Here is a 21,541-nt window from a genome sequence, read left to right on the forward strand (position 1 = left end):
CCGCTGCTTATGATAACGCGCGTCTATTCCTGAAATTAGGTACGGGCGCTGCGAGTAGCCAAAAAGTACAAAGACATTTTCCCTATAACTAAATATACATAAAAATAACGATAAACAGACAAAGTACTTTACAAAGTACCATAAAGATAAAACAACATTAACAATTCTTTACTATGTGGCAATTTTTACATTATGACATTATGATTTTTTTTTCTTTCTTTCTTTTTGTCTTCTATTTGAGGGCATAGGCTTCCACAGCTGGGCCAGCTGTACACACTGACATAGAGAGATTTTAAAGTAGACCTTCTTAAATATCAGTCATAAGCTGATGGGTTACATTTCAATTCTACAGTGCTCTAATAATAGCAGAAACAAATGATGTATCAGAAATCAGTTAAGTAAAGCTATAGGTACAGCTTAGAAATTAAAGTGTAAAATGCATCTCAAAAAAGCAGTTGGATGACTGACAAAGAAAAGTCTCTCTCTTTATATATAATTAAGTTCAAGTACTAACTACTGACAGTTACTGAAACAGCGTATTGAATTCAATTTAATTCAATTTATTAAATAGCCTTAAATCACAACAATCTCAAGGCACTTTACAGTGTAATATTACATTAATATCAATACATTAATGACAATAATATAATATCACATAAATAATTGGCTGCTTCTCATTAAAAATAATTAAATTAATAGCAAAAGGTGTAATCTTTTAAGTTGTGTATTGGATCAAGATGTAAATACCTGGAAATCAAAGGTGAAATCTTGATCTCTCTCATATTCATCTTTTGATATCAATCCCAAATGGTTTCAGTCTACAGCAAAAATTTAAAAAAGGCCTCAGTGTTTCAATACTTTCAGAAAGGAGTGTAAATGGAGTATTGGGAGCGTCTTGGGAGCAGACACTATCTCTATAGAGTTTTGTTAGTTTTGGGGGGAAAACTGCAAAGAGGGGAAAGACTGTTTCATGTGTGCAACACTGCTATATGGTCATAAATCAATCAGTCCTGGACAATCAATCAACCACTAAGAACCACCACAATATGAGGTATTACTAATCAACTCTTACCACAGGTAATCAAAGCACCACCTTTGGTGTCAAAGAAGAAGGCCTAAACACTTCCTCAGCTGTGGAGCAAAGGCCCACTGCTGGTACCTAACCTGCTTCTGAGGACGGTGCATTGAAGTAGCACTGTAGCAATGTGTACAGACTCCACAGGGAGAAGTTGTGACAGTTTGTTGCATTTATGGAGCAGATTTTTAGCTTCCTCATGTCACCTATAAGGAGGCTCAATGTTTCCCCTTGAAGGAGGGTAACAGTAAAAGTCAAGTGCACTCTCCATTACAACTAATCAACAGAGTGGATATGGATGAGCGCATCAGGCCACAGGGTTGTACTCCCAGGGTTAAAGCTCTTCCTTTTCACTTTTAATTGTGAACATTTTTATTTTGGTTGAAACTATAAAGAAACTGATCACGACAACAGACTGCAGTCTGGTACTCAGAGGGAGTTTAATGTTTTGAATTTCATTGTGCGGCTGCTCTCCAATTAGCGCGGCACCAGGTGTGATAATGAAGAACTGAGATGAGCTGTGATGAGCTCAGATCAGATCACACTCCACTGGCCGCGACTCTGACTCCGACACCCGCTCTTGTTGGTCCAAATCATGTCGGTGTCCGCGTGGCTTCTTTGGGCATTGTTTCATACTATAGTGGCGGGACCGGTCCAGCGCGCGACATGGTCGGAGGGAGGAAATTCCCCCCTGACAGAAGAGGACGGAGCCCGGCTGCGCCCTTCATTCTTCCACCTGCCTATGTTCCACCACGCCCCGGCGCCGCTTGTCGCCCCCGAGCATTTTCGTCCAGTTCGCCATAAGCGGCCGTTTCCCGCCGAGCTGGCAGAGCTGCTGTTTCCGCCCACGCGACGGCCCCAGAGCGTCCAGGAGCCAGGTGCGCGCGCGGTGGAGGTCTGGTGCGGCGTCGATAAAGTGTCTGTGCGCGTGGACCGCTGGCAGCTGCGCACGTGGACCGCCCCGTCCCTGTTCCGCCTGGGCTCGTGCCGAGCCAGCAGAGTCAGCGCCCGCTTCCTGCACTTCCACTACGGCCTGACGGAGTGTGATGGAGAGGCTCAGGTCAGGACACGAAGCCAGCAGTGTGTTTGAATCAATCAATCAATCAATTAAATAATGAAGTGGCCACCCCATTTCCAAACACACATAGGAAGTGTTTGTAAAAGATCCCTCCAAAAGATTCAACAATGCAGCAAGACCTGTGATATGTTCATATGGGCCACTGACAAACTGTGAACCTGTCCTTGCACGATGATTTTGACTGGGGAAATGAACTGATTTGAAATCTGTTTTGTCTCAGGTGATTGGTGGTCTGCTGGTGTATACCTATTTACTTAGTTATACTCCACCTCGACAAGACTTCGTCCTCCGAGCTGTACCACTCAATTTTCCCATTCAGTGCCAGTACAACAGGTAGTTATAACCCCTGCTGTTCACTGTCATTAAAATGGTTTGTCTCACCCACTGTCTATAGGGACAGTAAGTATTTAGCATGCTTATTATTTATTATTTATTATTATGTAGGCTTATTTGTATCCGCTTTCCACTGACTCCGAATCTGAGGTCTGTCAACACTGATGCTGTATGTTCTTAAATGCGAGGAGGCTTCTTCTAGGTACATGTCTTCTAATCTAAATCAGATCAGAACAATGGATACTGAAGTGGACAAACAAGTAAAGTTTTAGATTGTCTTTGATGCATTTTGTTGGTGGGTCTGATATTAAAGGAGTGCTTCTGCTTCAGTTGCACTGGCAGAGGGGACTATGAAGTTGTGTTGGATAGCAAATACATTAATGCAAATACAAGAGTGTACAATACAATAACCTCAAGCAAGTCCAGTTACCACAGAGCAGCACCTTTGGGACCTCTAGAGGTATAGCAGTAGAACAATCTTTCACCTTAATTCACGTTTCTTTGTCATATGGAAATCCTCTTGTTTCAGGTTTTATTACTCTTACCAAGTTGGCTTCAGACCTCAAGTTCAGCACACAACCTTTATAAAGAGCTTGCAGACTAAACTCAGCTTCAGCCTCACTGTCTGCAATGGTAAGTTGTAGTGTGCAGTATCTAAAGAGTCTTTAGTGTTGCCATCATTTGTGCAGGAGGATATTTGGCTTTGTGTTTGTGTGTTTGTGTGTTAACAGCCCAGTGGGAGCCCCTCCCTCCAGGCCACCGGTTCTCTTTAGGGGAGCAGGTGTATTTTGTGGCCCAAACAGGAGCTCTGATGGCTGGGGAAAGGCTTTATGTGGACTCGTGCCATGCCACAAGCTCCAAAGACCCAAACAGCAAGCCCCGACTGGATATTGTATCCAACTATGGGTGTGTCTCTACTAGGAATACATAGATGTACTCAGTTCTTACATAATTTGCTTGCCACTTCACCTGTCTTAATTGAGGTTGTGCTTAGATTTTTATTAATTTTAAAATTGCAGCTGCATGATGGACAGCAGGAGGGAGGGCAGCGGCTCCCAGTTCCTGCAGAGAGAAGCCAGTGTGTTGAAGTTCTCTGTGGACGCCTTTCTTTTCAAAGCTGTCTCACAAGTAAGATGAAACCAGTTTTTTATTTGATGTCCTACTGAAATGAGAACTGTGCTACACAATCTTACTTTCACTTGCTAAGCAGAAGTCAAACAGCGGCAGGTTTCAACAACACTTATGTATGTTTTGCAAGAAAACTTAAGAGTATATTGTCAAGCATGCTAGTTCAGAAAAGACTGTATGACTAAAGGTACAGTTAACACAGTAAATTTCCTTTCAACCAGATGTACACACTTATCATTAATCAGATTGCTCACAGTAATATGAGTGATGTTAGTTTGTATTCTGCTGGTGTATTAAAGTATGAAGATGTGATAAAACAAGCTAAAATAACTACAATTTCTAAACATACTGCAGCAGTGTTTCTTTTAATGACTGAGCACGTCAACTTACTCAGTTTTGCAAAGATGTGAACTCGCCTATGGAGCTGCCATAATCTGTCAAAGAATGTGCTGTAGGCTTCAAACTCGAAATTTGTAAACACAATAAAGTTGGTCAGTGACAACACAGATAATCACAAAGATTAACTAGAATTAAATTGGGTTTTAGTTTTTATTGCATTTAAAAAAAAAAACACTATTTCAGGAAATGGTGTTTTGTAGAAATAATGGAATAGAATGTAATATGAGAAGTAATTATGACTATAAAATATAGTATTGTTTTGGCTCTAAAGGGAATTAATTGCCACAAATTATACCTGTAGCAGCTACTAACAGGCCGTACCATAGGATCACATCAAAAGATGCATGCCTTGCCTATAAGCAGTGTACTTCACTTGTTTCACACCATTACTTCACTTGTTGCCCACAGAGGTCATCATATTCGCTGAGCTCAGCTGGTTTGTTTGCTCAGGTTGATGCAAACACAAACTACTTCAGGTATGAGGGTCACAGTAGCTCCCCGTTTTCAACTGCAGTCCACATTCAGCATTGTCTGTGAAACGGAACAGAATGCACTCCATGAACAGCCTGTTAGGTCACCTGTCTCACAACACAGATAGTGGCTTCTCCATGGCTTTGCTGGAATTAATGTCACCTGAGCTCCAGCTCCTTGCTGGTATTCCATTAGCAAATCATACGTGGAAATCATCATTGTAACTAGGACAAAGAAACTTTTCAGACCAAAATTAAAATGTTTTAGTAGCGCCAACAATCTCAAAGTGCAGACGATTGACAGGGATTGTCTTTGATTTAGATTTTTACTTTAGACACAGTTTGGTGTTTTTGATATTTGACTCAAGCTTGGTTCTGGAAGAGAGGTGTGAACTTGTCCTAAACCTGAACCTAAGCTAAGTTTGCTGTTCAGCCCTGGTAAATGGAAGCATGAGTGGCAGTCGTCTGTGTGGATTTCCAAACATATTGAAGTGGGACTGTGGCTCACTGGTCAGCATGATGCATCCAGTGTTTGATGGCTTGTGTCACTGTTAAAAACTGAATGACAGCAAAAGTGTAACTGCTTTTTGAATCCCCCTGTTCTTTTTATCATTTGTTTTAACACTTATAACATTACATGCATTAAAATATATTTTTCAAATATGGCAAACACTTAGACGCTCTGCAACTTTTTTTTTTTTTTTTTTGCGTTTTACCTTCTGTGTCTGTCTTTGTAGATGCTCTACCTCCACTGCTCTATGTCAGTTGGTCTTGCCACATCTCTCACATCAAAGTCCTGTAACTACAACACGGCTGCAACCAGGTAAGCAATAAACCTTTACAAACTGGTAAAAATTTCAGTAGTTGGTTGCTATTTTAATACACTGGGGTCACTGCCATTGAACAGATCTGTACTTGCATGCCATTTAGTGATTAGTGTGTGGCACTGTAAGTAAGTAGTCTATGTACTGAAGGACAATCTGCTCTTTTAATGTGTAGGTGGCAGGAGCTGGAAGCCCTGCATTCAGTATGCTCCTGCTGTGATTCTGTGTGTACCGACACACACAACCGTAAGTTGTGTTTGATTGAACAAATCACGCTACACCAGATGGTGACCAAGGATATACATGCACACACAGTACAAGTACATGATTAATCAATGATGGTGATCACATAGTTATCAGTAGTATATTTAACTAATGGCTATCTCTTCTTCTATCTAGATATTGAGTCCACAGTTAGCAGTCCAGCCTGGCATATTGGACAAAAGGGTGAAGACAAACCAAGGATGGAGATATTTCAAGCAGAAGAGGACAGAGATTGGCTGAAAAGTGAAGGAAGAATGGGTGAGCGCCTTAGAAAAGTTCAGACTTTCCAAATAAAGACCGATATTAACCATGAGGAGGAAAAAGAAGAGATCCTTCATGAGATATCCCTGCTCCCTGACGAAACAATCGAATGGAGACACAGTACTGCAGTTAGACCGTGGGGGGGAAAGGAAGAAAAGGAGAGTGAGACAGAAGAGGTGGCAGCTGGCGAGCTGAAAGAGTTGATGTCGGATGGCAACATTATGTCTGACCAGAGTAGACCACAGGAAAAAAAGAAGCATCAGGCTAGAGATGATGATGATGATCTTGGTACCAGAGATGATTCTGTGAGTGATTTATCCAGCAACCACAGTAGTTCTGACCTTTCAAGAGTTGGTTTTGACACCACCACTGTTACAAGAATTTCCAGTTTTGGTATAGATCATGAGAATATAAGTAATCATGGTTTTGATGACGGCATTTCCTCAGCTGTAATTTCTATTGCCAATGATGGTCTGTTTGATGATGGACTGGAGACATTAGCTAGGACACTTCCTGCTACCAGTAATTTGGACTTTGATCTTCCTGGTTTTGATAAGGTCCGAAAATTGGGAAAGAGTAGGCTCAATTTGAATAGTTTCCTGATGTCAGAGCAGCCTGTGAATGAATCGGGGAACACCAAGTCTGACGGAATACAACAGCGAGCAGTTGACTCTGTTGGCAGTAAAGGAGCCGATGAAGATGAGGACATGCTTCACGGTCTACAGATCAGAGCATTAGAATCAGACCAGTCTGCTCGCTCACCTGGGCTCAGGGGCCCAAGCTGTGTAGATGGGTTACTCTGCGAGTCTGATTTTGATTCTGGAATTGAAGAAGGCAAAGCGCTTCATCTGAGTCAGTTTACTAGAGTAGCGAAGACATCAAGAGACGTACAAGACCTTTCTGGCGCCATTCCAAGAACCGGCGTGAATTCTGGTTCTGCTAGTTTAGAGCAAATGCATCAAGACAGCCCCAGTTATTCTGCTGTGGTGGCAGTTTCCACCCTGCGGAGCTCTGAGAGCCACCAGATGACTGACGGGGAGTGGGCTGAGGCAGTGCCACATTGGGGCCTGCAGAGTTTTAGATTTGTGGCCAAGCAGCCAACTGAGAGTTTTGACGAAGGAGATGGATATAGATAAACTTGTTGTTTCAGGAGCTTTAGAGTGGGTGTTAATGTTTGTACAAAGCTTAAACATTGCAAGGCTTACCAATAAATTCTAACTTTAATTATTAATGAAATTTTGGCTGACTGGTTCATTGTTGTTTACAAACAATAGAAGCATCTTTAAGTGTAATACAGTCCAGCATGACATCCCCTCAAAGCACAGGCTCTAAACTAACAAGACTTAAACACTGATAAAATGCTGGGTTGTATTTATTACTTGTATGGATTTCAACAAGGCCCAGAGAAGAGTGAGGCAAAAGAACAGTTGCATTTAACTGTGAGGTTAGGACCTGAATTCAGACGAACAACACCAGGGGAAGTGATTAGCAGTCATCATGGTTTTAATACAGTGTTACAACTTCTGTTCATCTTAGACTGCTAATGTTGAGTACTTAAAGAACCTGGATCCATAGTTTCAAACAACTTTGTTCAGGTCTGGAGCAAAAAGTTAGACCCTGGAGTTCACTTGGCTGTATCCATGTACACATTGATGAATAATAAACTCCTTTGACCGTCCCTTACCTACAGTTGCCCTGTTTTGAGTTTTTCATTTTCATTTTCATATATGATGAAAGCATGTCTTATTATATGCCTATATTCACACAAACTAATGCATTAGTTGGTAGTTCAGTACTGTCTTTAGTCTCATGCTGTAAGAACAAAGATTGCAATTTTGTCCATTTTTGCAAATCTGCTGTTGCTCTGTAAATCTTAATGGGACCTGGACAACTTGCAATGTTCAAGTCTTGTTATACTAGGGAATGGATGGATGGATTGCGTTCTGAGGTCCGTTTTATAATCCAAGCCTGTTTCTGGGACAACATTACCATGTGAAATGTCAAACATTACCTTTCACTTAAGTTTGAAGTAGTCAAAAGGCCTGAACCAAGTTCAATTTAGTCTGGCACTCTCTTGGAGTCCCATATTAGTTTGAACTGTTGTAAAATCAAAGAGGAGACAGAATCCAGGAATGATTCTTTTTTTTTTTTTTTTCTCTCTTCTATTGTTAACTGTTTGGTCATTGTCAGAAGTAATCTAAATATTATAGTTTGGTTAGAACAACATTCTTTATCTGCCATAGCATCTGTAAGACAAGAATTAAATGCTTCCCGAGTCCTCAGTCCAACCGGTTACTCAAACTGGCTGAGCAATTTTGATTTCACACCCTCCCCAACTCCCTACCTACTCCCAAACAGTCCCACGCCAACTGTTTAGTTAGCTTTATGTAAACCATCAATTCTAATGAGCACAGTATTCTTGTGAGGAGTAAACTCAGAAAGTTTGAGTGTTTTTTGTCAAAGTAGCTCTAGTCCACACCTACAAACTAATTTTTAAACAAGACTCCAGGTATGGTTATACCTGACTCCAATTAGCTTTTGAGGTCATTATACCAAGGATTTACATACTTCCACCCACTAGCAGTATAAGGTTTTTATGGTTCTAAATAAAGACATTAGAGATCAGATTACTTTTTTTTTTTTTAGGCACACACTTGTTAATATTCTTGACTTATATAAAGAGCAGACAACATTTGAAAAAGTTACACAGAAAACCGAAAGTTCCGAAAGGTTCACATACTTTCTTGCCACTGTATACCTCCATCCCAATTGGTGATGGAGAAAAAAACCTTCTGAAGCAGTGACCAAGTAAGAAGAAATTGTGAAATGGTTCACTGTTTTAAATCATATCACACCATCAAAAGTGACATCTACCAGCTAGAGCCTTGATATTGTACTTCAGTCTTTTATCCTTGCCCCATATTACAACCCTGTGCAGGTAGAGCTGACTTCTGTCTTAAAGCACTTGTACTGCAAGAATGTTTCAAGGATTGAATAGGATTGTGTTCAGTTGCTGGCTGTTATGGAGCATTTACACAAATGGATATGAAGTAACTATCAGTATCTTGTGTCATCAATAGTCTTGGGGGTGTGTTGTATTGAGCATATAATTTACACCTTCAGCTTTGACTACACAGTTGCTTTCTGTGTCATGCCACTGCCAGACACCAATGTTGATTTGTTTTTACGTTGCCTTGAAAAAATATCCCCCCGCCAGCAAACAATGGTGAGAGCCACAATCGACAAATGGAGAAAACTTGGAAGCTGAACCTTCCTATCAAAATGACTCCAAGATCACAACAATGGTCACAAAAGAACCCAGAACACAATCTAAAGAACTGTAGGCCTCAGTTGCTCGTTTAAGTTAAGGTCAGTGTTCTTCATTCAACAATCATAGAAAAAAATGGCATGCAGGGGAGAGTTTCAAGTCAAAAGCCACTGCTGACCAAAAAGAACACAGAGGCTCGTCTTACATTAGCAATAGTTGAATAGCTGAACCACCTCTTAGTTCTGCTGCTATAGGTTAATTTGCTGGGCGACCTCTGCTGATACACTGAGCTCATCTCCTTTCTCCTATATCATTGCAAAGTCCACCATTGCATGTCAACATGTTAACGTTGTGTCTTCTCTCTCCTGTAGTTGTGTTTCCTCCTCTCTGTCTCCCTCTCTCTGTACTTTTCTGCAGGTATCCTCAGCCTGGAGCTGCACATCTTCAGAATCCAGTTGACCTGCCCAATTGTTTTTGTTGCCTGCTGTTCTTTTCTCTCTTCTCTTTCCACTCACCCCAACCGGTCGAGGCAGATGGCCGCCCACTATGAGCCTGGTTCTGGTGGAGGTTTCTTCCTCTAAAGGGAGTTTTTCCTCTCCACTGTTGCCTAAAGTTTGCTCAAATGAGATTGTTGGGTTTTCTATATCATTTTTTTATACAATTAAACCTTACACTGTAAAGTGCCTTGAGATTACTTCTCTTGTGATTTGGCACTATTCAAATAAAACTGAATTGATTTAAATTATAAAAACTGTACAAGTTATTTTTATTCTGGTCCAGTAACCTGTTAAATAAACTTTGTAAAAAGTTAGTAACATTTTCAACAATAAAAAAAAAAAAAAAAGCCTGGATGAAAATTATGGGACCATTAAACAAATATTTAGCTTTCCAACCCTTAGAGACAATAACTGTGAACAATTGATTTCTGCGGCTGTTAATAAGGCTTCTGAAACTGCCAGCAGTAGTCTGACCTGCTCTACTTGAACAAACTGTCTCAGGTTTGAAGGAAGCTCTTCAGAATAATGTTTAGTTCTTTGACATTCGGGATATTTTAGAATCTGCATTTATTATGAAAATGTTGAAATATAAAAGCCCACAGATTACAAATTGGAGCTGGATTTATAAGCTTTATGATTACATCAAGTCAGAGCTGAGAGGACAGTTTTCTATACTCTGGTTTTTGAGACATCGTCAGTGTTATCAAAAATTCTGAATAACGTATTCAAGGCATCAATCACAAGTAGACGCATTTTCACAAACAAAGAAGAACCAACAGTGCTGAAATGAATTTAATTCACCCATCTTCCATGTGTGTTAAGTGTGCGTGTGACAGAAGTAAAATCGCTGAGAACAGATCAGAGTGAAATCACAGTCTGACGTTGGCTGTTGAATAGCTTGCAGCACATGTCTATGAATTCTTCTGTGGCACCTTGATGGTCACCTGATGAGAAAGAAAAAAAAAATACTCTCAATTTTCGGTGTATAATTATTTATTCAAAACAAACATGACACTGCATGTAGTACTTTTACTTCTACTTTCTAATTTATGTTTACTAAAGCAGTAAAGTTACATTTCTGACAGTGTTATTTCAAAATGCAATGCTGCACTGAATGTGCTTAAAATCCTTTCAAATACACAATTTAGTCTCTAATCCACGCTAGGCACTGGTATGGTCTGGTTAGACTTTATCATTTGAAAATTAGATAACACACACATTGGCTAATAAAACCATCCCAATGTTCTAAAGAACTGTAGGTGTGTATGTAGGAGTGACATGTTCCTGGCAGATCCTGCTTGACAACTGCTTAATATTAAACTGACAAGTCAACATTTTAGCAAGTTAGCTTTGCATGCTAATAGGAAGTGCTATGTGGCTCGAATCCTGAAGGTCCTGACTCAGAGCTATTAATGTATATTTTAGCAATTACCGTCTTGACTTCTGTGTAGTTCTCCAGACCATACTCTCCCATTTCTCTGCCATTACCCGAGGCTTTGTATCCTCCAAATGGAGCCTGCACTCCAAATACATTATAGCAGTTGACCCTACAGAGGAACACACAAACAACATAATACATCAATTGTGAGCAGGAACAAAGAGTTCCAGACAGTGGAAAGAAAAAGTATGTGAACCTTCAGGAATTTTATGGTTTTCAGCATGCATTTATCATAAAATGTGATCTGACCTTAATCTAGGTTAAGAGTATTTACAAATATAATGTGCCTAAAATAACAACACAAAAACAAATTCTGATCTTTCATGTCTTTATTGAGAACAACAATAAAAATATCATAGTGCCAGTAGAAAAAGTATGTAAACCATTGCAGTCCATGCCTGGTGTCTTCTTAATAAAATTAGTTTACAGGTGTGGACTGAAGCTACTTTGACTGGAGTTTGCTCCGCACAAGAAGAATGCACTTATATGAGCCATGCCTCACCAAAAGGAGCTTTCAGATAATCTAAGATCAAGAATTGATGTTCTGAAAGGGTTCTGAAAGAATATGACATAGCTAAAGCAGTTCTACATTTATTAGGTTATTGCTGCCAAAGGGTGGGTCAACCAGTTTACTTTTGATGTTTCTTCCACTAGCACTTTTGTTTCTGTTGTTGTTGTTGTGTTATTATTTTAAGCACATTATATTTGTTTATGCTCTTGAACAGATGAAGATCACATCACATTTTATGACAAATGAATACAGTTGACCTCTGATATATTTCACAGAGATGCAATCTCTGTCTGCTAATATCAGCTGGTCACCAGATCAGATTACCCACAGTGATGGGTAAAATGTAATGTAAAAACTAATAGCAACAGGATAGGAAATGTCCTGTCATTATTCCTTTAGTTTAACCATTACTGCCAACAGACTACTGTTTGTGCTAAATGAATAAAGATTTCAGTAATAATTTTCTTACCAGACTGTGCCAGCACGGAGCCCATGAGAGACATACATGGCCTTATCAATGTCTTTGGTAAAAACGGCAGCTGCTAGACCATATTTGGTATTGTTGGCTCTCTCTATCACCTCCTCCACCGTTTTAAACTTCAGGATCTGCATCACTGGACCAAAGATCTGCCAGAGAAAACATGGCCAAAGATAACACATATTGTTTAAAGTTTTTGATATCTGAAATCAATCTTATCAGAAATTAACTCATAAGAAAAACTACTTAAAAACTAGAGCACACCCACAGAACCAACAAACCAGCCAGACAACAGGAGAGAAGACAGAGGTTAAAAACACCTCTGACCTACTGAAACTGTACTATTACAATCACATGATCCCACATTCTGAGAAGCAATCTTGTGAGTGGAACCTCCCTGGTTCAATCAAAGAACCAGTAGGACTAAATATGACAGGACAAGTGAAACATCAGCCATTACTGTTTATGTTGATGAGGAAGGAACCTCATCAACATCACTGTCAATGTCAAAGCCCTTTTCACAGCTGTGTGAATGTGATCAGGGTCATTCCCAAAAAACAGAAAAAGGTTCCTAAAGCTGTTTTCACATATGCACTCTCCAGAGGATCAGGTACGGACATTGTGCAGACTTGTGAGTTCACACAGGCAGCACACAGCATTTTTTTCATAGTTTTCTGCATTAATTAGTCACGACAGGTGATCTGACCTTCATCTAAGTAAAAGTTTTAGTATTAATTAATATACTAAAAAGTCTAAAAATCAAAACACAAAAAAATTCAGATCTTTCATGTCTTTATTAGAAATCAATGATAAAAATAAAATATTGTGCTAGTGGAAAAAGTATGTGGACCCTTAGAATTAATAACTGGTTGAACTGCAGAACTGCTTTAGATTTGTCATTCTTTGGATGTCTCGTGTGTGGCTCTCTTCAAGTCGCTCCATAGCATCTCTATCTGTTTGAAGACATTCTGTTTGGGTCTGGTTTGAATCATTGTCCTGTTACATCACCCAGCGTCTACAAAGTTTCAGCTGACATACTCACATTATCCTGAAGAATTTTTTTAAACACTTGGAATTCATTTATTGAGTAGAGTAGGCACAGTCCCAAAGACACTTTCCAGCTTTTTGTAAAGTATTTGCTTTTTTTGAGGTAATTATTCAAAGGGTTCACATATGATTGTTCTAAGATATGAAGGATCAGAATTTTTTTTCTATCTAATATAATATTTGTTAAAACTTGTGAAAGATCAGATCACATTTTATGAGAAAATTATGATATGATGATTATGATACAATTAATGCAGAACCATAAACTTCCAAAAGGTGGTGAAATAGTCCCCTCACTCTCTTGCTGTGAATACTATTACCTGCTGTGTTTACACCTGGGCTCACAGACATTACACAGACTTTGCACCAGGGGGCTCCCAGGATAAAGTCTGGGTAATCTCTGAGCTGAATAACTTGGACGTTTGCATGATCACATGTAGCTCACCCGGGTAAAGTCTTAGGCTTAGAGATCAAAATCCAGACATACTCTGAGCTCAGAGTGTTACATCTCAATAAGAATCTGCAGAGTGATGTGTCAAGGTTCTTACTCAACGTTGCAAAAGTGTCACACAAGTCTACAAAATTGCTGCCATTATTGTATGTCTGTTGACTAAAAGACCGCACTGAGGCCATGAACCTTTGCCTGGAACATAGACTGTACCAAGTGCTGCCAAAAGGTGTGGTTGGCACAAAGTCCTCACAATCTGCCTAGTGCTCATTTGCAGTTATTGAGTTTTGTCCACAACATGTAATAGTTAATAGCCTGACCAACATACAGAACATGTTTCCCCTTAAAAAGCCATCTGCCTTGACTGGTTAAGATGAGTGGAAAGAGGAGAGAGAAAAGAACAACAAGCAACAAAAGAAACATTGCTGACACACTACTAAAGAATCAATCAGTGACATTTTAAAGCTTCCATACTGTCCTACCTCCTCCCTTGCAATGGTCATGTTGTCCTGAACATCTCCAAACACAGTAGGCTGGATGAAGTATCCTTTGTCTGCAGCCACTCCACCTCCACACATCAGCTTGGCTCCCTCTCTCTTCCCACTGCTGATGTAGCCGAGAATTTTGTTGAACTGCTCTTGATCTACCTGCATGGTCATCAGAGAGTGAACAACATCAAGTGTGTGTGACTATTCACTCTATTACTACTGTGCAAAAGTCTTAGGCACCATTTGCTTTGTTCTTTTATGAACGATGAACACTATTTATTTCTTTTTTTTTTTGGCTTTTGCCTTTCCAGAAAAAACATTTCAGGTCAAGCTTCTTTAGGCTGCGGAATGACCAACTTGGCATCCACATGAAGCTGCCAGATGCTGAACCAGGTAATTGCTGGACTTCTGATCTCTCAAAGAAGAAACTCTGGGAAACTTCTCATCAGATCTTCCACTTCTGTTTTTGTCCTTGACCTTTTCCAGATTCCTCTACAGAGGTTACACTTATTATTTGTCACTTTAGCCAACATAATGTTAAGTCAAACGTGTTTATTCTGATATTTTTGTGTTTTTTATCACTGTGAACATATTTCCTATGTACACTAGCTGCATTCTAATCAAGTGACTACAACATAAATAGGTATATAGTTATAATAGGACTGCCAACCCAAAGACAAATGTAATGGTGCCTAAGACTTTTGCACAGTAATGTATATACAAACTTGAAAACCCCTATTAATCCTGCCTATGATATAATCAAGATAGTTTATTATTTGAGGCTTTGGTACAGGTGGGTATAGTTTGTTTACCATTTTGTGCCTCTGTGTGTTACCTGAGGTCCCTGCTCGGTCTGAAAGTCAAAAGGGTTTCCCACCACTCGTCTTTTAGCTCGCTCTGCACTTCGCTCCACAAACTCATCGTAGATGTCTGCTTGGACGAAGGTTCGAGAGCCAGCACAGCAACACTGGCCTTGGTTGAAAAACAGACCAAAGTGGGACTGCTCCACTGCCTCTTCCACTGAAAATGGCAAAAACAACCTAATGGTTACCGGGGATCCTTAAAATAATTCTTGTAAAGCACACTAAAACACATCTTAAAGGGATAAAAGTAAATTTTATACAATGTTTACCTGCAGTTTTAAAAACAAGTTTAAAAAAAATATATCAATAAATCATTAAAATGTGACTGTGGAAATTAGATCTGTAAAACACACTAAGATACAGCATCTTGCAGTTTTGGAAGCACAGACAGAACACATACTATTAGCGTCAGACAGGATGATGTTAGGACTCTTTCCTCCCAGCTCCAGGGTGACTTTCTTCAGGTTACTGCTGCCTGCAGCCTGCTGGATCAGATGACCCACCTAGTGGACATAGGCAGGGAAAGACTGAGGGTGACACCTTCACATCACACATTCCCAGCTGAAACCATTTTACTAAAGCAGAAGTTAGTTGCCTCTCAGTGCTAGTTTAAAATGTTCCAACATACATTATCACTATCCATCTCGACTTGTTTCAGCCTTTCTGACCCTTTGTGGTCATCTGCAGGTTTTTCAGTTGATTTCAATCCATACATAGTGTCCTGTCAACAACAACAGCAAATAAAACCAAACTGTCGTACCTCGGTGGATCCAGTGAAGGCCACCTTGTCAATATCCATGTGGTTTGCAATGGCAGCACCAGCTGATGGTCCCATGCCAGGTAAGATATTCACAACACCTTCAGGAAAACCCACCTGCAAACAGAATCAAGTAAACAAAAGCTGAGGAAAAATATTTAGGTATAACGAAGGACTTATTTTTAGAGGATTGCTCTTTGCACTACATTGCACATGTAAATGTGATAAATGTTGGTGCTTTGTGCTTATTTAATAAATGTCCTCACTTTGATGACCATTCAAGAGTGTGTTGGTTAGGGATTAGGGTTAGGATTAATTGTGGGTGTAGGTGTGTGTGTGTGTATAAGATGGGCGTTGGTTGATTTTATCTCTCTGAATGGAGTGAATACTGGTTACTAACATGAGAGTGCAGATAAGTTTGGCTGCTGGCGGCTATTTGAAGGACTATGTGGCTCAGGAAGCATTCTGCCCATGGACTGTTGTTAGCATGTTGACAGTAGATGGTCTGGTTGCTTGTGAAGATGAGACAACAGAAGAGAAGTGATAAATCCAAAGAACTCTTGCTCTGTGAACTCTGTGCTTATAACAGCCAAACTGGCCTGAGCCTCATGACTAAGGTGTGTGAGGTATGACAGGCTCACTTTTAACAAGTCTGTCATAAACTAGGGAGCAAGGGTACATAGGACTGTATAATCAAGAGCTCAAATTTTATTTGCTGCTCCTGAGTGAAAAGGAGGAGAAGGTCTCTGTAAAACCAGTGTATGAGTGTAAAAGTGCAGCTGACCCTCTCTCTATCTCCCCGTATTTACTATCTCTCCTCAACTTGCAAAGGCAAAAAATTATATATTTTAAAATCTTTAATTTCTTTAATTAAATAAGTAAATTAACTATTTGCTCATTCATATAGCATTCATGATCACTTATATTTTTCTGGTAATGTGATGTTAAATCATGGAATGTAAAGAATAGAGTACCTCTTTAATCAAGCTGGCAATATAGAGTGCTGTCAGTGGTGTCTGCTCTGCCACTTTCATCACAACAGTGTTACCAGTGGCAAGGGCAGGGCCAAGTTTCCAGGCCTGCATCAACAGAGGGAAGTTCCACTGCAGAGAGAGAAGAAGAGAATGAGTTACATTTCCAGGCTTAACTTTTGCTGCAATGCATCATCACTGCAACTGTGCTGCAACAGCCATTCAAAGATTTGCAAATCTAAAATCCCAGTAGATCACTTTGTAAGATCAACGCCGTATTATCATGTTTTCTGCTGTATTTTATTGTTATGTTTTCACCTCCTATTTGTCATGATGAACATTTTGCTGTGTTTTAATATCCTCTTTATGTTGTTCTGCCATTTTATAAGCCTTGAAATAGATTATTCTGCTACTTTGCAGGTGTCAGTCAGCCCAGGTAGTGCTTGTCCCTGCTTTGACTCTGTAGTGGAACAGAGGTGACAGTTTGCAGGAGGACGAAAGATCAGTCCTTACCTGTAAAAGCTTTAAGTGCTTCTTTCACACCCTCCTATGCACACACTTCTATTGTTGCCTGTGAACTGGATGGCTTTCCACATAATGGCTGTGGGGTGGCTGTGGCTCAATAGATCATACCGATAGGTAGAGCAGTTGACTGCCAATCACAGGATTGGTGGTTCGATTCCCGGCTGCCACGTCACATGCCAAAGTGTCCTTGGGCAAGATACTGAACCCCTAGTTGCCCCCGGTGAGTCAGGTCAGCTGCATAGCAGCTCTGCCATCGGTGTGTGAATGTGTGTGTGCTTGTGTGTGTGAATGGGTGAATGGTAGGAATGGTACTAGGTAGAAAAGCGCTATATAAGACCATTTACCATAATCTGGTTTAGAATGACACGGCCTTATTTGACCCCTTCCTCTTCTCGTTCATCAGTTTGTTTTTTATACCTAAGCCGGTGACATGGCCCAGTTTAACATGTTAAAACCTGTAACTTTATTGTAATATAGTCACAAAACAAACATTAGTTAGTTTGCAGGTTTTGAAATGATCACCTGTCAGCTGCCTTTTTTTCATGGTCACGGAGGCAGAAACAACTCAAGAAATCAATGGAAGATGAAGATTAACAGCATATATGAACAATACAGAAGGTGGATAATCATGGTGTGCACTGTACAGTAACGCTGTGTAATAAAACTACTGCAAATATGTGTAGAAAACACAGTGGCAGTTGAACATTTATCAACTCTTAAGAATAACAATATGATCTAATATAATATGATCTAAAACATGATCTGAGTATTTATATGAGTCACTGCAGGAGAGGCTCTTAGATGTTACCCTGAGGTTGACTGTGATCTCTGGTACCTGCCTTACTCTTTGTGTTCTTTACTCATTCTTTGTGTAGCCCTTCAGTAAAGTAAATAGGAAATGAAAACATTATTTGGTTTTACCTAAACAAAGGCCAGAAATCCTTAGTAAATGTAATGTAATACTCTCCACTGTGTCATTAGATATATAAAATGGAAACACATCATAAATTAACTACATTTGTTGTTGTGAACTCTCACGATTATGTCCTTTGGTGATATTTTTTTTATTTTACAGGATGTAGAATATTGCCTGCCTGTCTCCACCCGCCCCATTCCTCACCGGTATGATCTGTCCACAAACTCCAATGGGTTCATGCCTGGTGTAGCAGAAATTATCTCCATCGATGGGGATGGTCTTTCCCTCCCATTTGTCAGCCCAGCCGGCGTAGTACCTAATCACAAAATTCAGAGAATTGAATTTTAAATATTTCCATTTCCATGTGGTCCAACAAGGCACAGTTGAGACCTGTGTCATACCTCAAAAGCCAGAAAACGCTGGCTAGTGTGTTTAGTACCTGAAACATTTCACCACCATGGGCAGATCCACGGTATAGGCAACAGCATATGGCTTTCCATTGTCAAGGGTCTCCAGTTCCTGTGGCAACAACACAATATCAGATTTGCAACTAATTCAAGACAATTAATTGATATTTGTTCTAAATTCTAATTGTTGGATCAGTGTTTTTTAAGTTTTAATCAGTAAAAAATATAAAGAATTAATTTGCATTTGATTTTTGTTTTGTAGTTTACACTCATTTTCATCTATCAAATGACATAGTAAAGATAAATGATTGGCAAAAAAATGAAAGCTGAAACTGAAAAAGGATATGTAGCACTTGATCAAAGAACACTACTCAAATAAAATTAAAGCCATATCCAGAGGGCCACTTTTAGCCTTAGCCTTTAAATGGTTAATAAGATATATATATATATATATATATATATATATATATATATATATATATATATATATATATATATATATATATATATATATATATATATATATATATATATATATATATATATATGTTTCTGTGCTGGTTCATTCTGACATTAATCTTGAAACAGGTTGATTTGGCATGGCATTTGACATGGTATAAACAGAAAACTTCAATTGGAGTTTGACACTTTACAATGACTTACAGCAAGGTAGGCAGCATCCCTCTCAATGGCATCAGCCAATTTGCTGATTAGGAGGCCACGATGAGAGGCATCCATTCGTCGCCATGGTGACCCCAACCTGAAGGCGTTGCGTGCCGCTTTCACTGCTTTGTCTACATCTGCCTGTAAATATTAGCACCACAGCATGATAAACTGGTCACCCGGATTAACTGAGACCTTAAGGACACTTAAACTTAAGACTTAAGAGACTGTTGGGACATAAACTTGCTGCATTCTTTACTCTTGTTGCAGCTGCAAACTGCATTTACCCTTTTTGTCAATCTGTGCAACTGTGGTGTTCCCCAAGGTCCTTTTTTGGAACCACTTTTGCTTACAAGCTACAACTTTCCCCTTAGTTAGAGGACATAAACCTAATATGTCCACTTCCTTTGCTATTTGGCTATTTGGATGACATGGAGTTATATATTACACTGAAGTCTAATGATTCTTGCACTGTAGATAATCTTCCTTCTTTATGATGTCACCTGTTGGATTTCCCAAGATTTCTTAAAACTGAATAATGATAAATCTACGTACCATTGGATTTGTATTTAAGTTCCACCTGAATGTTAATGAAAGCAGTTTATTGTCATGTTTTAGTTTATCTCACCTGATCAGCTTCTGCAACTTCACAGATGACTTCACCGGTTGCAGGGTTAATAGTAGGAAAGGTTTTCCCACTTGCTGCATCTTGCCACTGGTTGTTGATAAACAGCTAAAACATGAAAATCCAGTTACAAGACCTCTGTTTAGCCTGAAACATCATTGCTGCAAAGGAACATTACTAGTGTTACTGTAAAAACTTTTTTATTATAGTATTTAACTATTTGCAAAATTAATATTAGTTTCAATTTCATGTGTGAGGAGTATCCTGATTCAACAGAGCTGAATCATATTCCACCGAAAATGACCATGAAAGTTTCAGCAGACAGTCACACTGCGGTGTGTCTCATCATCCACATGACAATGATAAGCCGTAGGTGTTGTGCAACACTGTGTGTAGGGAAAGAAAACGGGCGGACTAGAGCTTTGGCAGCTGATGGACCTGAACAAACTAACCCGCTGCGCTTCCTGGTGTTTACTTGGAGAAGGACTCCTCAGTCGTGAACAACAGTCAGGACGCAGTGATTTGCACAAACGCAAACGGCCATTGATACACGACAATCCCCAGGACTCAGTGTTAATAATTACCCTTACATAACCTGCACCCAACATGTTAAACATGACTCCTCTGAGGGGGGGTTCGCAACTATCTTTCCCTCAGTTTGCACACAGACGCACTCTGTCACCTTCACGTCCTTTCACCTCACCTGTCTTCTCTGTGCAGCTCGTTCATGTGCGCGCGTCTTTCTGTCGCGTGTTTTCTAGCTAAACTAAGTATGTGAACGTCACAACTAGCCTACTGCTAACTGCTAAACTATTGCAAAGAACTGTTGCCATATAGTTGTTATAAGTCAGCAGCAGTGAACACTTGCACCCTTTTACACACACACACACACACACACACACACACACACACACACACACACACACACACACACACACACACACACACACACACACACACACACACACACTTGTTGACCAGTTGGCTCGTATCCAGCGTTTAACGGCACTTTCGCTCTCACCGTGACTCACAGCTCAGTTAATGCTGTACCTTGTTGTAATGGACCTCGGGCTGGGTGCTAGGTGCTGGGATGGCAGGAGCAGAGTAGTGACACGCAGACAGTCGGCTCAGTCCGGGAAGAGCCCGAGTAAACACGGTACGGAGCATGATTCCTCCTCCTAAACAGCAAACGCTTCAGTGAGAGTCCGACAGGATCCAGGCCCACACTGAACAGGCTGCAGGGGGAGCCAGGGCTAGATCTCCAGCCCCGCCCACCACTCTACGTCATCACTTACTGACTAGTTATAATTATAATGAATTATTATTAAAGATATCCTTCATTGTATTTTATTCATTGACATGTGGTCAATTAAAGATTTGATTTAAATTACAGATTTAACTAGTGAGAAATATATTGCAGATATATGTAATGGGAATCCTTTCATTGCATTAAACGCTAAATCAGTGCAACGTTACAATGTACAATGGAAATGTGACTAGTCAAGATGTAATTGTAGATATAATGAATTGTCATTCTTACTAGTAAGAATACAATTGCAGACATCTCTAATTATAATTTTAATTACATTGTAGTTTTGACCAGTCAAAATGCAATCGGCAGGATTTTCTTTCACAACAACTATTTCTTTCAGTTTATTGTCAACTTCATTATGTTGATTTTACTGCCTTTACTCTATGAGCTCCTTTTACCTTCAAAGGTCCCCAAGTGTCTGACTACCATTCCAAGTTAACAAGTAAAATACTGTGAAAAACGTTTTACTTTAATGCCTTTAGTTTTAATATTTTT

General features: G+C 39.7%; 2 protein-coding genes across 2 annotated transcripts; one reads left to right on the forward strand and one right to left on the reverse strand.

The window, feature by feature from the left end:
- The first annotated feature begins 1,603 nt into the window (after positions 1–1,603).
- Positions 1,604–7,506, forward strand: LOC113169148. The gene is made up of 8 exons (XM_026370328.1): positions 1,604–2,135; positions 2,374–2,486; positions 3,016–3,119; positions 3,218–3,392; positions 3,506–3,614; positions 5,221–5,306; positions 5,483–5,553; positions 5,707–7,506. Exons 1-8 carry the CDS (start codon positions 1,671–1,673, stop codon positions 6,966–6,968), a joined length of 2,385 nt encoding a protein of 794 aa, XP_026226113.1. The 5' UTR covers positions 1,604–1,670; the 3' UTR covers positions 6,969–7,506.
- A 2,641-nt stretch (positions 7,507–10,147) lies between these two features.
- On the reverse strand, positions 10,148–20,983 carry LOC113170366 (aldehyde dehydrogenase, mitochondrial). The gene is made up of 13 exons (XM_026372439.1): positions 20,785–20,983; positions 19,738–19,842; positions 19,110–19,250; positions 18,479–18,558; positions 18,244–18,355; positions 16,602–16,730; positions 15,631–15,744; positions 15,271–15,373; positions 14,843–15,027; positions 14,002–14,166; positions 12,016–12,173; positions 11,030–11,144; positions 10,148–10,541 (listed from the first exon to the last, which is right to left on the reverse strand). Exons 1-13 carry the CDS (start codon positions 20,899–20,901, stop codon positions 10,509–10,511), a joined length of 1,557 nt encoding a protein of 518 aa, XP_026228224.1. The 5' UTR covers positions 20,902–20,983; the 3' UTR covers positions 10,148–10,508.
- Between the last annotated feature and the right edge of the window lie 558 nt (positions 20,984–21,541).

This window comes from Anabas testudineus, chromosome 16 (assembly GCF_900324465.2).
Source record: "Anabas testudineus chromosome 16, fAnaTes1.2, whole genome shotgun sequence".
Taxonomy (NCBI): domain Eukaryota; kingdom Metazoa; phylum Chordata; class Actinopteri; order Anabantiformes; family Anabantidae; genus Anabas; species Anabas testudineus.

Coding starts and splice junctions, on each gene's coding strand:
- LOC113169148 (XM_026370328.1), top strand. CDS start 1,671: ATGTCGGTGTCCGCGTGGCTTCTTTGGGCATTGTTTCATACTATAGTG. Junction 2,487..3,015: donor ATTCAGTGCCAGTACAACAG/GTAGTTATAACC, acceptor CTCTTGTTTCAG/GTTTTATTACTCTTACCAAG. Junction 3,120..3,217: donor CAGCCTCACTGTCTGCAATG/GTAAGTTGTAGT, acceptor GTGTGTTAACAG/CCCAGTGGGAGCCCCTCCCT.
- LOC113170366 (XM_026372439.1), bottom strand. CDS start 20,901: ATGCTCCGTACCGTGTTTACTCGGGCTCTTCCCGGACTGAGCCGACTG. Junction 18,356..18,478: donor ATGGTGGTGAAATGTTTCAG/GTACTAAACACA, acceptor TTTTGTGATTAG/GTACTACGCCGGCTGGGCTG. Junction 14,167..14,842: donor AGACCGAGCAGGGACCTCAG/GTAACACACAGA, acceptor ATGACCATGCAG/GTAGATCAAGAGCAGTTCAA.